At 40.7% G+C, this 14976-nt stretch overlaps 1 protein-coding gene and 1 pseudogene across 1 annotated transcript in view; both read right to left on the reverse strand.

Moving 5' to 3' along the window:
• Positions 1-14976, reverse strand: part of nbas (NBAS subunit of NRZ tethering complex) — a 425480-nt gene that overhangs the window by 244135 nt on the left and 166369 nt on the right. The window contains exons 32-35 of the mRNA XM_002941372.4: positions 13146-13259; positions 9467-9580; positions 5346-5503; positions 5109-5216 (exon numbers count right to left, since the gene is read on the reverse strand). Coding sequence (XP_002941418.3) covers positions 5109-5216; positions 5346-5503; positions 9467-9580; positions 13146-13259 — 494 coding nt within the window. The remainder of the gene's footprint in view (positions 1-5108; positions 5217-5345; positions 5504-9466; positions 9581-13145; positions 13260-14976) is intronic.
• Positions 102-1098, reverse strand: LOC116410859 (annotated as a pseudogene).

Here is a 14976-nt window from a genome sequence, read left to right on the forward strand (position 1 = left end):
CCCCATGACGTCACGTTCCCCCCCCCCCCCCCCCTTCCTGCCCGGCTTTGTTAGCCAGCAGAGGTGGCAACCCTAAGCATAACACAAATAGGTCTGCTCTGTATCTCAAGTGAAATATTCTGGGGCCGAGGTGGCTCTCTGCTTCTAAGCCTTTTCTGATAATAGCAGACCCCAGCAATAAATCATTTTACTGTCTTAAAAAGGAGGCTGTTGAAATTGTAGCAACTGTTTCTCTCGTTGAAGGTTGATGGCAGAAAATCAGGGTTGATTGGCTATAAAGACTGTGGCTTGGTGTTGAATAGGGAAAGAGCACCCATCTCCCAATCTTGTATTAATAGGGATTAACCACCACTTCTTCTTATCCCCAAGAACCTGTTTCAGGTTCTGCCAGAAGCCAAGAGAGAAGGTGTCTCTGCTCAGTCCATTTCTAGTAAAGGAAGAATAGCAATGCTCAATGGTGGACCTATTTCTCCCAGCAACGTGGCAATGAAATACTTGGAATGGGAAAAGGAGCAGCAAGATAAATGTAAAAATACAAAACATGACCAAGATGGGGATTTTTGTAGGACTATCTGGGATTGCTCCAGTCCAAAACATGATCATGTAGCAAAGTGATGCCGCAGCACCAAATGCGAAATAGAGACATCCGTAAAGTACAACCAGGAGGAAAGTCTTATAGTTTGAAAATCCCACGCAGTTGTTTAGCAATGGGCAGTGATGGTCAAATTTCAGCACACACGTATTGCAGTCGCGGCAGTGGTGACACCGGTCTGGTTTGATCAGCAGGCATTTGTCACAAAGCCGGATATTTCCTTCATGTGTCAATGTGTGGATGGGATGTTGTTTCGCTGCATTCCGTATCAATTCCCCAAATTCTCCTGTTGTATTTCCGAATGCGATTAGCTCCTTCATACGCTGGGAAAAGTGAAAGCGCTCGGGTGGCGTAGCAGGGCATGTGGAAACGGCCACAATATAGCTCCATAGGAACATTGCAAAAAGAATATTATAAATGACCAGCAATGTCACTCTTTCCGCTATGGAAGTGACGGTATAAAAGCACAGTTCCACAACGAAAATATAATAAGAACCGACAAACATGACTGCAACCAGAAAAACTGGAATCCATGCGTACAGTCGCCGTAAGATTGTCAGTGACATAATTGTAATAGAGTCAGAATAATAATAAAAAATTAATGTTGTCAAGAGTTGGAGAAGAAAAAGACAGTGACCTGTCTCTCTCGGTCTCGTAACTGTAATGGCAGAGTTCAGGCTGGAAGGGTTATATCTGTTGATGACATCACAAGGAGCAGTTACCCAGATTAGGAGGCTTTGTTGATGACATCAAAATGAAGACTTCCAGCTTGGGCAAAATCGAAATTCTGACTTTTAAACTCATAATTCTGACTTTAAAATATGAGGCTAAAAGTCAAAATTCCAACTTTTTAAGTCAGAATTTTGAGTTTAAAAGTCAGAATTTTGAGTTTTAAAAGTCACAATTCAACAGAATTTATTTATTTATTTGCTGGCACTAGTGCTCTTCCGTAGATATTCAGCCTACATTTATCCCCAGGCTGAGAATCTGCCCCATTGTGGAGTAAGGACAAAATCCCAAAGACTGTGGATTCTGCTATGTTTTTGTTCTTCTGAGGATTAATGTCATTTGATTAAAGCACAGGAAATGTTTTTGGTTTCAAACCCTTGAACATTTGGCTTTTCTCTGCTAAACTCGTACCCGTAGCACAGATGTACATGGTTCTCTCAGTCATCTTTAAGGGGACATTAAATCCTACTGTTCTGCCCTAATTAAACCACACCTTACTCAGTTGTTGCCGGACTACAAATCCCACAATACTTAAACATACTGTCATGGTTAGGATATGATCGGAGCTGCAGTCCAGCAACTTTAGGGTTTTATTCTTAAAGCAATATAGCTCCTGATAGGCCAGTTAAAAAACAGCCAGTTGGCAACTGTTTATGCTGATAATGTGGGCAAGACAGGTATGAGAGGGCAAGACGGTTATGTGACTCCTCCACCGCCAGTATATATATCCAAGTAAAGATGAAGCAACAATGATGTGAGATCCACATATGAGAGATCCACACATCTGAGATCCACCATAGAGATCCTGATCTCTTAAATACCAACCCGTGTAGTGACACCTAGTGGAACATTAGCAAACAGGAGTATTCCTGCCAAATGAAATTAATATAATATACAGTACACACAGTCCAAACTCTTAGTTCACAGTCAGTGGTGTAGTCCCAGTTTATAATCCAGTGTAAATAAACAGAAGAAGTTTATAAAGTCCATATGTGTAAAACTATATGTATTTTCCAAAAATAAGTATAAAGAATCCATATTCCAATAACGCAAGGCTGGATGAATACTTGTCACACTGATTGCATTTGCCCTGTTGAGTTCATTATTGGAGTTTACTTGTACGGAGTTTCCTTCCCGCTGCCCTAATTTGCAAAGAGGGGTCTTTCTGTAGATTTGAAAAGAATCCCAGTGTTGTATTTCCCACGAAAAGTCTCAGGGGTAAAGCTCCTCATGTAATGTTATCCTTAGAAAACTGGTATGTAGGACATACGGACACCACCTTTTCATTTGGGGGTTTCTGGTGGTTGCCAGTAAGAAATGTTATGCTTATGGTTAAAGGGAGTCTGACTATCGAGAAAATGTAGACTTCCATATTGTCAAATATAAGTGCTTGTATGAGCCATAGTTACATAGGTTTGAAAAAAGACCAGAGTCCATCAAATTCAACCCTTCCAAGTAAACCCACAACCTATACTTACCAATCTATCCACTCACATAAACTACATATACAACCACTAATACTAACTGTAGATATTAGTATCACAATAGCCTTGGAAATTCTGCTTGTTCAAGAACTCATCCAGGCCATTACCACATCACTAAGAAGGGCATTCCCCAACCTCACTGCCCTCACCGTAAGGAACCCACCTACGCTGCTTCAAATGGAAGCTCCGTTCCTCTAATCTAAAGGGGGGGCCTCTGGTGCGTTGATCGCTTTTATGGGAAAAAAGACCCCCTCATCTGCCTATAATCCCCTCTAATGTACTTGTACAGAGTAATCATGTCCCCTCGCAAGCGCCTCTTTTCCAGAGTAAGCAACCCCAACCCTGACAGTCTCACCTCATAGTTTATCCCTTCCATCCCCTTAACCAGTTTAGTTGCAGTTTCTGCACTCTCTCCAGCTCATTAATATCCTTCTTAAAGACTGGAGCCCAAAACTGCCCCCAATACTCAAGGTGAGGCCTTACCAGGGATAAAGAGGCAAAAATATGTTCTCATCCCTTGAGTCAATGCCCTTTTTTATACAAGACAGCACTTTATTTGCTGTAGTAGCCACAGAATGACACTGCCTGGCATTAGACAACTTGTTATCAACAAAAACCCCTAGATCCTTCTCCATTAAGGAAACCCCCAACACACTACCATTCAGTAGATAGTTTGCATTTATATTATTTCTACCAAAATGCATAACTTTGCACTTATCAACATTGAACCTCATTTTCCAGTTTGCTGCCCAGTTATCTAATTTTGTCAAATCGCTCTGCAAAGCGGCAGCATCCTGCATGGAACTTATAGTTTTGCACAATTTAGTGTCATCAGCAAAAATAGAAACAGTACTCTCTATGCCCACCTCCAGGTCATTAATAAACAAGTTAAAAAGCAAAGGACCAAGGACTGACCCCTGCGGTACTCCACTAACCACACTGGTCCAATTAGAAAATGTTCCATTTACCACCACTCTTTGTAATCTTTCCTTCAGCCAGTTCTCTGTCCAATTACAAATATTATGTTCTAGGCCAATATTCCTCAATTTGATCATTAACCTTCTTTGAGGTAATGCTTTAGCAAAGTCCAAGTAGATGACATCAACTGCCATTCCAGCCATAAACATACAATGTTCCTTGGGTAACAATAAAAAGCTGTTTCTTCTTGGCCCCTCCCACTTTGGTCATCCAACAAATGTCGCTGTTTCATTCAGAGTGACCCCATGATTATGTTATTCAAGTTTGGGGCTGTAGCTTCAAAGCTGTAAGAGTGGCAGCAGTTTGAAAATCTTCCCTGTCAAAGTCAATGGGAAAAATTGTTCGGAGCGGCGCCACAAAAAGACGGGGGGCGGGATCGCTTAGAAAAGCACAAGCAACCGGACATAATTAATACCTTCATTTAGACATTTAGGAGCTAAAGCATTCAGCCTCCATATCCAAAAAGTAACATCCCCCGTAGCTGAGAAATGGAATGGTTGCATTCCAACAATGTCGGCTAACATAAGTCTGTTTTGTCATTATGTATAGCACTTCTGTGCTCTGGGGTCTTTGTCAGACCATTCTGTTAGTTCTGCTGTTAGTACGCAAGGCCTCAGGGACACTTCAGTAGATAAATTACATTTGTAGACATACACGTAAAATACCTTGATAGTTTAATCTGGGAACTCAATGTTGGGTGTGAGACAGTGGCTCCTTTTATAATGGGGGGAGGCAGTGGTCGGGCCCCTAGGGGGAATGGAAGGACCCTGCACACCCTGGTCTGACCCTGATCTCATCTTCAAGAAGCTTTAAGGCTAAGATAGAAGCTGTCTCTGCTCAGTCCATTTAAAGCAAAAGAAGGGTAACAATTAAAGGGGCTCTTCACCCTTTTTCACCATATTGTTCAGCAACTCTCCAGTTTCAGCAGTTATCTAGTTGCTAGGGTTTAAATTGCCTTAGCAACCAGGGAGTGGTTTGAATGAAAGACTAATACTGTATATGAATAGGAGAGGACCTAACGGCTTGACTGCAAGCAGTAAGCTGCTTAAAATGGCAGCTGCTATCTTAAGCAAAAAGAGAAAGATACTAAAGCTGTTTACTCAGGTATGGCAATGCTTTCTGCAGAACAAATATATTGTTCTATGTAGCACTAATGTGGCAAATCTATTGGCCGTAAAATGCCAAAATTACTTTCCTTCTCCTTTAAAAGGCTTTCATTTTTTGGTGTTACTGTTCCTTTAAAAATATCTTCTGACATTCCATCTCCAACATTGGAAAGCAAGAAAGCCAAAGATAGGCAGATAGAAAAATCAACTGCTTATTACCTGACAGGCATCTCTGTTGGACAAAGCAGGCGGTCCAGCATGATGGGAATTCTCCCGTTCATCTCCTTCCCCTGGTTGGATCTGGTAACTGACTGCTTGATAGAGGATCTGCAAAAAGACAGCGGGGGCAAAGCTTTCTTAGAAATTGCTTTTGTTGTATTTTTTTCTTTTTATATTGGGGTTTTCTTTCCATTACTAACAAGACAATTAAAGAAGATGTGGAAGTAAAGCTCTTACCTGGGTCTGCAAGGAGCTGCTGGCAGCGAGCAGAGTCTGTATAGCAGCCGGGGGACAGTGGGTCAGAGCGTAAGCCATAAGCTCCTGCCGTATTCCAAGGTCATCATAGCTCTCCGACTGTCCCAGTTTGCTACATACCTCCCAGCACTTACTGTAGCCTAGGGCACAATGAAATCTTCCCATTAGTAAAACTTCAGCCACCATGAAGGCATTAAAGAAAAATAAATCAGTTGCAATATTTAAAAAAAAATGAATAGAAATACAGGTATAGAGCCCGTTATCCATAATGCTCGGGACCAAGGGTATTCCAGATAAGGGGTCGTTCCGTAATTTGGATCTCCATACCTTAAGTCTACTAAAAAATCAATAAAACATTAATTAAACCCAATAGGACTGTTCTGCCCCCAATAAGGAGTAATTATATCTTAGTTGGGATCAAGTACAGGTACTGTTTTATTATTACAGAGAAAAGGGAATCATTTAACCATTAAATAAACCCAATAGGGCAGTTCTGCCCCAATAAGGGGTAATTATATCTTAGTTGGGATCAAGTACAGGTACTGTTTTATTATTACAGAGAAAAGGGAATCATTTAACCATGAAATAAACCCAATAGGGCTGTTCTGCCCCCAATAAGGGGTAATTATATCTTAGTTGGGATCAAGTACAGGTACTGTTTTATTATTACAGAGAAAAGGGAATCATTTAACCATGAAATAAACCCAATAGGGCTGTTCTGCCCCCAATAAGGGGTAATTATATCTTAGTTGGGATCAAGTACAGGTACTGTTTTATTATTACAGAGAAAAAGGAAATCAGTTTTAAAATTCTGAATTATTTGATTAAAATGGAGTCTATGGGAGATTGGCTTTCCATAATTCGGAGCTTTCTGGATAATGGGTTTCCGGATAAGGGATCCCATATACAGAACTTGGCATCCACATCCTTGATGACAGATAAGTCTGCTATCTCTAAGCATCGATTTATATAAATCACTAACAGTGCTTGTATAATGAAAGCAGTATGTGAGCAAACGGGAAGCAATATTGTGCTCCGTGGGTTTGACATGGAGAGAAACCCTACTCAGCTAAGGCCAAGGAGGATTTTTTAGTAGAAGAAAATATATTTTTAGACCATCGAGAACCTTTTCTTGCTGCAAGCAAATTCCAATTTGCACTGACTGTTTCCAACAACAAGGGGCAGCAGGGCTCATATCAGATCGCTAGGCACAGCAACGGGTGCACAAATAGGCTCAGAACTGTACCCTTTAAACACCACTTATAAAGCCAATGTTCATATATGTGCTCATTAGTACCAGCATCACGTGGCAATATTCTGGCTGCACCTATTTTGATGTATGGAGTGCAAAAGAGCCCTATACTGAACACTTACCATGGCCACGGTCAGAAGATGCTAGTGAATGGGGAACTCTGGATTCTGAATCAAAAAAGAGCCCCGCACAACACAGAAACCCCTAATATATACCCATCACTGTAATCTGCTCCTTCAAAAAGTATGAATAAATACCTAATAGACTAAAACACTGATGTTACAAATTGTAACAACTTCTCCACAGCTTACAGACAGCATGTAGGAACTACATAACCCACAATGCATTGCACTGTCATGTTCTTTTCCTTATTGACATCATGTGTGCTGGGAATTGTGGGATTGGGAGGATGCAGGCTGAGGACAGTCGACTACTGTTACATTTTACGCCTCAAAGTAGTCAGCCAGATCAGCAGAATAGACGTATATTGCAAAGTTGCTTGAAATTATATTTACTTTTCAAAAAGCTTAAGTTCTGTTTGGGTGGAGTTTCCCTGCCTCTCTTTGCCCACTTGCTATTCTGCAACTCAGTTAAAACTTGCTGTTATTATTATTCTCCATTTATATAGCACCAACATATTTCACAAGACTTTACACTGTTTATAACCCATTCACATCAATACCTGCCCAGTGGAGCTTACAAACTAAGGTCCCTATTACATTTGCCACACTAGAGTCAACTAAATAACCTGCCTATACAATATAGGAGTGCTAAATTCTTTCAGAAAGTGCTCTGGCTGGAATCAAACCTAGAACCCCAATGCTGCAAGGCAACATTGCTACCCACCACTGTGCCGCTACTGAAACAAACCTAACATTTACTTATACAGGCAATTTCCCCTTTCCTTGTAATCAACTACATTCTAATCCACATTCAACACCCAGACACTAATGTTCCACACTGGCCAACCTGGGAGCCAGGTTATTTGAGGCTGAAGAATACAAGTTGTTGTTTGTTTTTCTGCATTTTGCAGTTCTTTTATAACCATAAGAAGCACAACAGGAAGGTCACATAATTCTTACACTATTTTTGTTCTCTTTTTTTAACCCATTTCCACTAATAATGCCCATTAAAATATTTTTCTCTTCACTGTGAGTTTCCCGTGTCCCTGCTGCCTGCTCCAGCTCTCACTGAAACACATTCCAAACCATAGACACATGGTATTACTATCTGGCGTGTTCAGGAGGGCAATTTTGAGAACCGTCCATTCTACTCATTCAACTATGCAAACTTTTGACTGGAAAGATTTCAGCACTAAAACAAATGACCCCTGTACAGGTATGGGATCCATTATCGGGATACACATTATCCACAAAGCTCAGAATTATGGGAAGGCCATCTCCCAAAGACTCCATTTTAATCCAACTCAGATTTTTAAGAACAATTTCCTTTTTCTCTGAAATAATAAAACAGTACCTGCACTTGATCCCAACTAAGATATAATTAATCCTTATTGGGGGCAGAACAGCCCTATTGGGTTTATTTCATGGTTAAATGATTCCCTTTTCTCTGTAATAATAAAACAGTACCTGTTCTTGATCCCAACTAAGATATAATTTCCCCTTATTGGGGGCAGAACAGCCCTATTGGGTTTATTTCATGGTTAAATGATTCCCTTTTCTCTGTAATAATAAAACAGTACCTGTACTTGATCCCAACTAAGATTTAAATACCCCTTATTGGGGGCAGAACAGTCCTATTGGGTTTATTTAATGGTTAAATGATTCCCTTTCTCTGTAATAATAAAACAGTACCTGTACTTAATCCCAACTAAGATATAATTAACCCTTATTGGGGGCAGAACAGTCCTATTGGGTTTATTTCATGGTTAAATGATTCCCTTTTCTCTGTAATAATAAAACAGTACCTGTACTTGATCCCAACTAAGATATAATTAACCCTTATTGGGGGCAGAACAGCCCTATTGGGTTTATTTCATGGTTAAATGATTCCCTTTTCTCTGTAATAATAAAACAGTACCTGTACTTGATCCCAACTAAGATATAATTACCCCTTATTGGAGGCAAAACAAGCCTTTTGGGTTTATTTACTGTTTAAATTACTTTTAGCCTTTTAGTAGAATTAAGGTATGGTGATCCAAATAATGGTAGGACCCCTTATCAGGAAAACCCGGGGTCTCAAGCATTCTGGATAACAGGTCCCATACCTGTACTTAACAGCTGCCACAAGCCGGCAGTTAGCACAATGCCCCCTAAATACTGAAATCCCCAGTAAATCTGGCTGGCCCATTCCTCAGGGTGCCCATACCTTCCAGCAGTGTTACCAAGTGCAAACAGCACCCCATTATGAAAGAGGCACAACTCTCTGTGCTTCAGTCTAACAAAGCAAACATTTCTCACTGTCATCAATATCAGTTTACGGAATCCCGCACACAAAAAAAAATCTTCTGACAGTGAAACAGCTGGACAGGACATGCCAGTGACATATGTTTTATAGAAAATAAAGCTGCTGGTTTTATTTCGGTTCCTAAGCAGAACTGTGAATGCCCTACAAACGTGCCATGACATTTTTTGTTGATGTGATACTGAAGATAAAATGACTTGCCCAAGGTCACAAGGAGCTGACATGACAATCCAATCAGTTTCTTGTGTGTATTTGGGCCCTGTGTTACACCACAGAGTTCTGAGCCGCTGAGCTGTGCCTCTACTAATCAATCTCATCACTTTCCCTCCAGCCAAGCAATCTCCTCATCCCTGCATCCTCCGATGATCCAAGCAATCTACGACTCCCATTTCCATCCAAAACCAAAGGCAGAGTAATCATACATTACCTGCAGTCATAAGTTCTTGGCAGTGCCCACTGGCGGCTCTGTAGTCCTGAGAATCAAGTGCCTGTTCGGCTAACAGTGTCAGCACTTGGCCTTTCCTGTCCGTCTCATCGCAGCCTGGGAAACGACAAATAAATAAAACATGAAAACTGAGATGAACGCTCAGAAAAGTGCAGATCCACCTTTTATATTGTTATAATGTGTTTATAGAGTGTGCATTAATAATGCAATGCATGGTGAAGAAATAAACTGCATTTACTCCATTTAACTGCATTTATACATTTCCTGTAAATGTCTTCAGTTTCTTATGGTTAGTATCTCTTCCCACTCCAATGGCCATAGTATAAGCGCAGAGTGTGTGGCCCCCCAAGAGCCAGTACACATCATGGCAGACTATAGACTCATGTCTTGTATCTCAGTTCAACTTGAGTCAGTAGATGTGAGGGGCATAAAACTGCCCTGAGCACTCAGGAATACTTTACTCAATGCTCTGACTTCAGGTTATGGAACTCCATTGTATGAATGAGCTGTTAAATAGAACAGAGGCATTAGCCATTAAAGGAGCAGTTCAGTGTAAAAATGAAACTGGGTAAAATAGACAGACTGCGCAAAATAAACAATTATTTCAATATAGTTAGTTAGGCAAAAATGTAATCTATCAAGGCTGGAGTGGGCAGAAGTCTAACATGATAGCCAGAACACTACTTCCTCCTTTACAGCTCTCTAAGCTGTTAGTAGTCAGCAACCAAACAGTGACTTGAATGGAGGAGGGGCATATAGGACTTAACTGTTTAGTTCATTTGCTTTTTGAAGTTAGAGAGCTGTAAAGCAGGAAGTAGAGTTCTGGCTATTATGTTAGATATCCATACCTCCCAACACTTGAAAAATGCAAAGAGGGACACAAGGAAATGCCAGACAAAATCCCATTTTACAATTACATTTGGCAGGATATTTAAAGTTTAAACACATTTCTGGGGGTTTTGGAGTTTTATGTGTTACAGTTTGCTAAAAAAAAAAAAGGTAAAATTACCCTTTAAGCTGCGAGGCTCAGTTCCCCCAAGAGACCTGTTTAGCTTATTAGTTACAATTGTATCTCATAGTGCAGGGGTTGCTTGTTAAGTTTTCTGGGCTCTCTGCCAAAAGCTACTTTTTTTGATTAAGTTTGAGAAATATTGTATCTTTTTTTAGCGTTCAGCGCAGGTTCAGTACATAAGATCAAAGGGAAATGAAGGACTTTGCTGAAAGAATCTGGGACTGTAGTCTGAGCTGTCAAAATCGGGACTGTCCCACAAAACCTTTATAGATTACATTTTTGCCTAACTAATTATATTTACCCATTTTCATTTTTACACTGAACAGTTCCTTTAAGGTTTATTTACACTAGGTGAAAAAAGAAACACCACCTAATGCACCGAGACAGAGCACCTACTCATATGCGCTTTCTACTTTTCTTACCAAACACATTCATCCCCAAAAAGTCGAAACTGTATATGCCGTACAAATGGTGCAGTGTGGGTGAGATGTGTGCATCTTATATACATAGAAGGAAAATGTAGGGTTTACATGTCCTTTATGAATACATTTCTTTTGCTAGTGTATAAAATTGCCTTATATCTTTCCTGTGTATGTTTTGTGACACCTCACGTTCCCATCACAAATATACCTGGTTCATCGTAAACTAAAAATGAGAAAAAGTCCAGAGCAGCCTCTCCTAGGGCTCATTTACTGAGTCTGCCGTGAATGCTGCTGCAGTGAAATTGCCTATATAAAGAGCTGTATCTCATAGTGTCGCTAGTTATAAGAATACATACTGTCTGCTTGCCCAGTTACATATACAGAGGAGTCTGCCGTTTCTGAGAGGGGCAAAACCTCACAGAGAAACAGTTTTTGGCTGCTGGGGTCAGTGACCCCCTTTTAAAAGTCAAAACAAGCGAGAAGCAGAAGCCAAATAATTCAAAACCTATATTAAAAAAAGACCAATTGTTGCTTAGAATTCACCATTCTTTAACATACTACAAGTTAACTTTAAGGTGAACTACCCATTTAATAGGACATTTTTCATAAACATATACTGAAGCTGCTTAACAGTGTCCCACTGGGCCCCCTATATGTCCTGGGCTCCCCAGCAGTTGCAGGGTCTACTCAATCAATGCTCACACTCCTGAAAACTATAATAAACTGATTTATTTCTTTTTTTCAAAACCTATTTCCCCATATTTTACTCTTATTACCTACACCTAAGAGATGAGTTAAAGCACAAAATCATTTCTGCCTTTGATATAAAAGTTTGAGGCTCAGCAGGGATCATGTATTGGAAGTTTGCAACCAAGTAAAGACGGCACTTATTGAGCCCATAGTGATGCCATTCCTGTCGAACAAAATGAATCAATAGTTTAGTCTTTCCGTTGGCGGCGCAGGGTCTAAGCTGCTGCAGAAAGAAATTAGTTACAGCTGAGTTGCAGAAAAAAGAGGCTGGATTTATATAAGAATTCTGCAGGCAATTATTACTGGGGTGCACTGGTGCAATAAGCAAAGAAAATGCACCCCAGGAGGCCTATTGGTTAACAGTGTAACTTAAAAGATGGAGCCAAGAAATACTTGGATATGATTCTGACTCTTGATTAAGATGTCTATGGATGTGAGGATAACGTGTTACTAGTGCTTTCTCTGTGCCACAGTTGGTTTGCAAACTGGCATTCAGTGTTTCGCAGGCAACTAATTTGATTCTCTAGTTATCCGCTGCTGCCAACTGTAACACTTAAGCTGGCTATACACGTACCAAGAATTGTGTACAAATTTCAGTATGTACGGTGGCCTAACGGTCCAGACTGATACATATGTACTACTGACATTGGTCGGTGTATCGATCGGGCAGGTTTGAACATTACCTCTCCCAATGCACCATGTTGCCCAGTGTGTACAGTGTCAGCAGGTGAGGAAGTGAAGAGGAGCTGCTGTTCCGAGCAATTGGGCTGTTGGCTTGAACGAGTGGAACAACAGAAAGTATGGCCCCTTGTACAGTTTGGTTCATGGGCTGGTTGGTCAGATAATGTACGGAACTGGCCCATGTATGGCTGCCTTTACTCATGTAACCACGCTATTCCAAGCATTTATGCTGTCAACCTGAATTAATGCACCATTGTACAGTATCTATCCATTTGGCACCCATGTATGGCCGTTACTCATGTAACTATTTCCATTGTAGACAACCCATTTATGGTAACTTCCATGCTGGCAATGTTTTGGCCTTTTTTGCTCTCTGCCCCTGACCACTGCCTAATTTGCCGCCTGTCTTGAGCTCTGTCTAGAAGCTGCTGCTATTCCATCAAGCTTATTGAGTTCTTAAAGGACGTCAGGTCCAGTTGGGTCATGTAGCAGAAAGTCTGGAACCCCAAAAGGTCAATGGTGAATATCACAACAGATGTGGCTTTCCTGATCTCTAATAGGTTCCAAGGTCCTCTTGGTTTAGCATTCCTGTCAATCCAGCCCTTAACAGTTACCCACCTAGGACACAGGCATTATGATGCTTCATTTAATATCTTATTGCAATATATAGAGGTTGGAATTATAAATACTCTACAAAGTATTATTCTATCTTAGCTTAAAGTAATCCTGACATGTTCCTGGACTCTCAGTATAGTTTGTCAGAACTAAGGCCCATTACTAACAGCCATATATTTACCTGCGAGTCTCAGCAGATTGGCGAGAGTCAGGAGTTTTGCAGACTGCTTGTAGCTGGTTGGACACTGAGTAATGCACTTCTTGATGAGACTCAGGCGATTGGAGCACAAACGCACTGCAGGGAAACAGAAGGATTAATGATCTGAGGAGCAGAGCATCACATCAAACATTTATCCACACCTTAGGTAAATAAACTATAGGTCAAATACTTGTAATCCGCGGAGTATTAAAATGATTCATGCGGAATGAGGGTCAGCCACATCCCTGGGGGGGGGGGATATAGTTTCAACATATAGTTACATATTAATGGTAAATAAGCCTTGCCTCTATTTGGAAGTGGGGGTGGCACCAATTGTACAGCAATGTGAACAGCTGATGTTACTCTATAATAAGCAGTTCATATAAAGAGTTCCATTGATTAATGGGCTAATTAATGGTCAGTTTATTAGGGGTCATTGGAGTTTGCTCTAAGTTAAACCCTACACTCCTTCCTGCCCCTGCCCTGTGCTGTGCTGCATGTACCCCCTCTCCTCCCCTCAATGGCGGTCCTGTCTACCCATCCTTGTCTGTTTGCACTGAGAGCAGATGAAGCCCCTCGAGCCATTCTTATGGCCTTTACCCTGCCTGTGGGTATCATGGACTTCTTGTATGGCATATACATATGGCATCTTTCAGATAACAGCCTTTCTACTCAAATACCAGTCATCCTAAGTGAGATTCCACTACATAATAATAGTTATTATTGTAATAGCGTCATCCTGCTTTATATACTGGCACATATACATAGGCTTATACATAATCATTCAGCCGGTGCAAAGGAAACAGTATGGCATCTTCAATATCAACCACACTGAAGTGTGTTAGAACACACGTATCAGCTCTGTCTGCAATTTGAGGGGTTATTCTCCTTCATTACTTCGTTTTCATTACTTTTTAGTTATTTAGCTTTCTATTCAGCAGCTCTCCAGTTAGGCATTTCTGCAGCTATCTGGTTGCTTGGGCCCAAATTATCCTAGCGACTCGGCATTGATTTGATGAAAAGGCTGGAATATGAATTGGAGGGGGCCCGAATAGAAGAGTAATAAAAATTAGCACTAACGTTAAAATTGTAGCCTCACAGAGCATTTATTTTTTAGATATTGGGGTAAGAGACCCCCATTTAAAAACTAGAAGAAGTCAGACGTTGAAGGCAAATAATTCAAAATCAATAAAAAAGGAAAAATAAAGCCCAATTGAAAAGTTGCTTAGAATGAATCATTCACACAAAAAGTTATCTTAAAGGTGAACTAGCCCTATAATGTGGCAAATTCTAGAACAGGATACACTGCTGGGCGCTAGCGCTTTAGACTGGCAAACAATTGGCTCCAAAGAAGCACTACAGGACATTTATCACAATCCAAAGCACAGAGTTTGGAAACAGATGCTCCAACCAGGCCATAAAGGGGAAGAGTGATGCAGATGCTCGCAGCGCCACAAAGAGAATAAATGCAGAATTAAAGAGCGGAGTCTATGCAGCTATAATGGGTAATCAGTATGCAAACATGAAATGGGCTGGGGAAAGAGAAACGCAGAGCAATGGGGAGAGAGAAAGGGAGGTTATGGAGTTAGGGCTGTGCTTCCCTTACTGCTTATTTGTCCTGCCAGGATAAAAGCTCATTTATAGGCTGTTCCATTCTATCTGTTCACTGTTTCTGTATGGCTCTTCCCTCCGACTGCTGCCTGCTTATTCAATGACAATGACACAACTATTGGGAAATTTTATTTGTATGCTTTGATTGCTGCACACTAATGCTTCCTCCTGTATTGTATAAATAACAAGGGAATAACAATAA

This window comes from Xenopus tropicalis, chromosome 5 (genome assembly GCF_000004195.4).
Source record: "Xenopus tropicalis strain Nigerian chromosome 5, UCB_Xtro_10.0, whole genome shotgun sequence".
In the NCBI taxonomy this organism is placed as follows: domain Eukaryota; kingdom Metazoa; phylum Chordata; class Amphibia; order Anura; family Pipidae; genus Xenopus; species Xenopus tropicalis.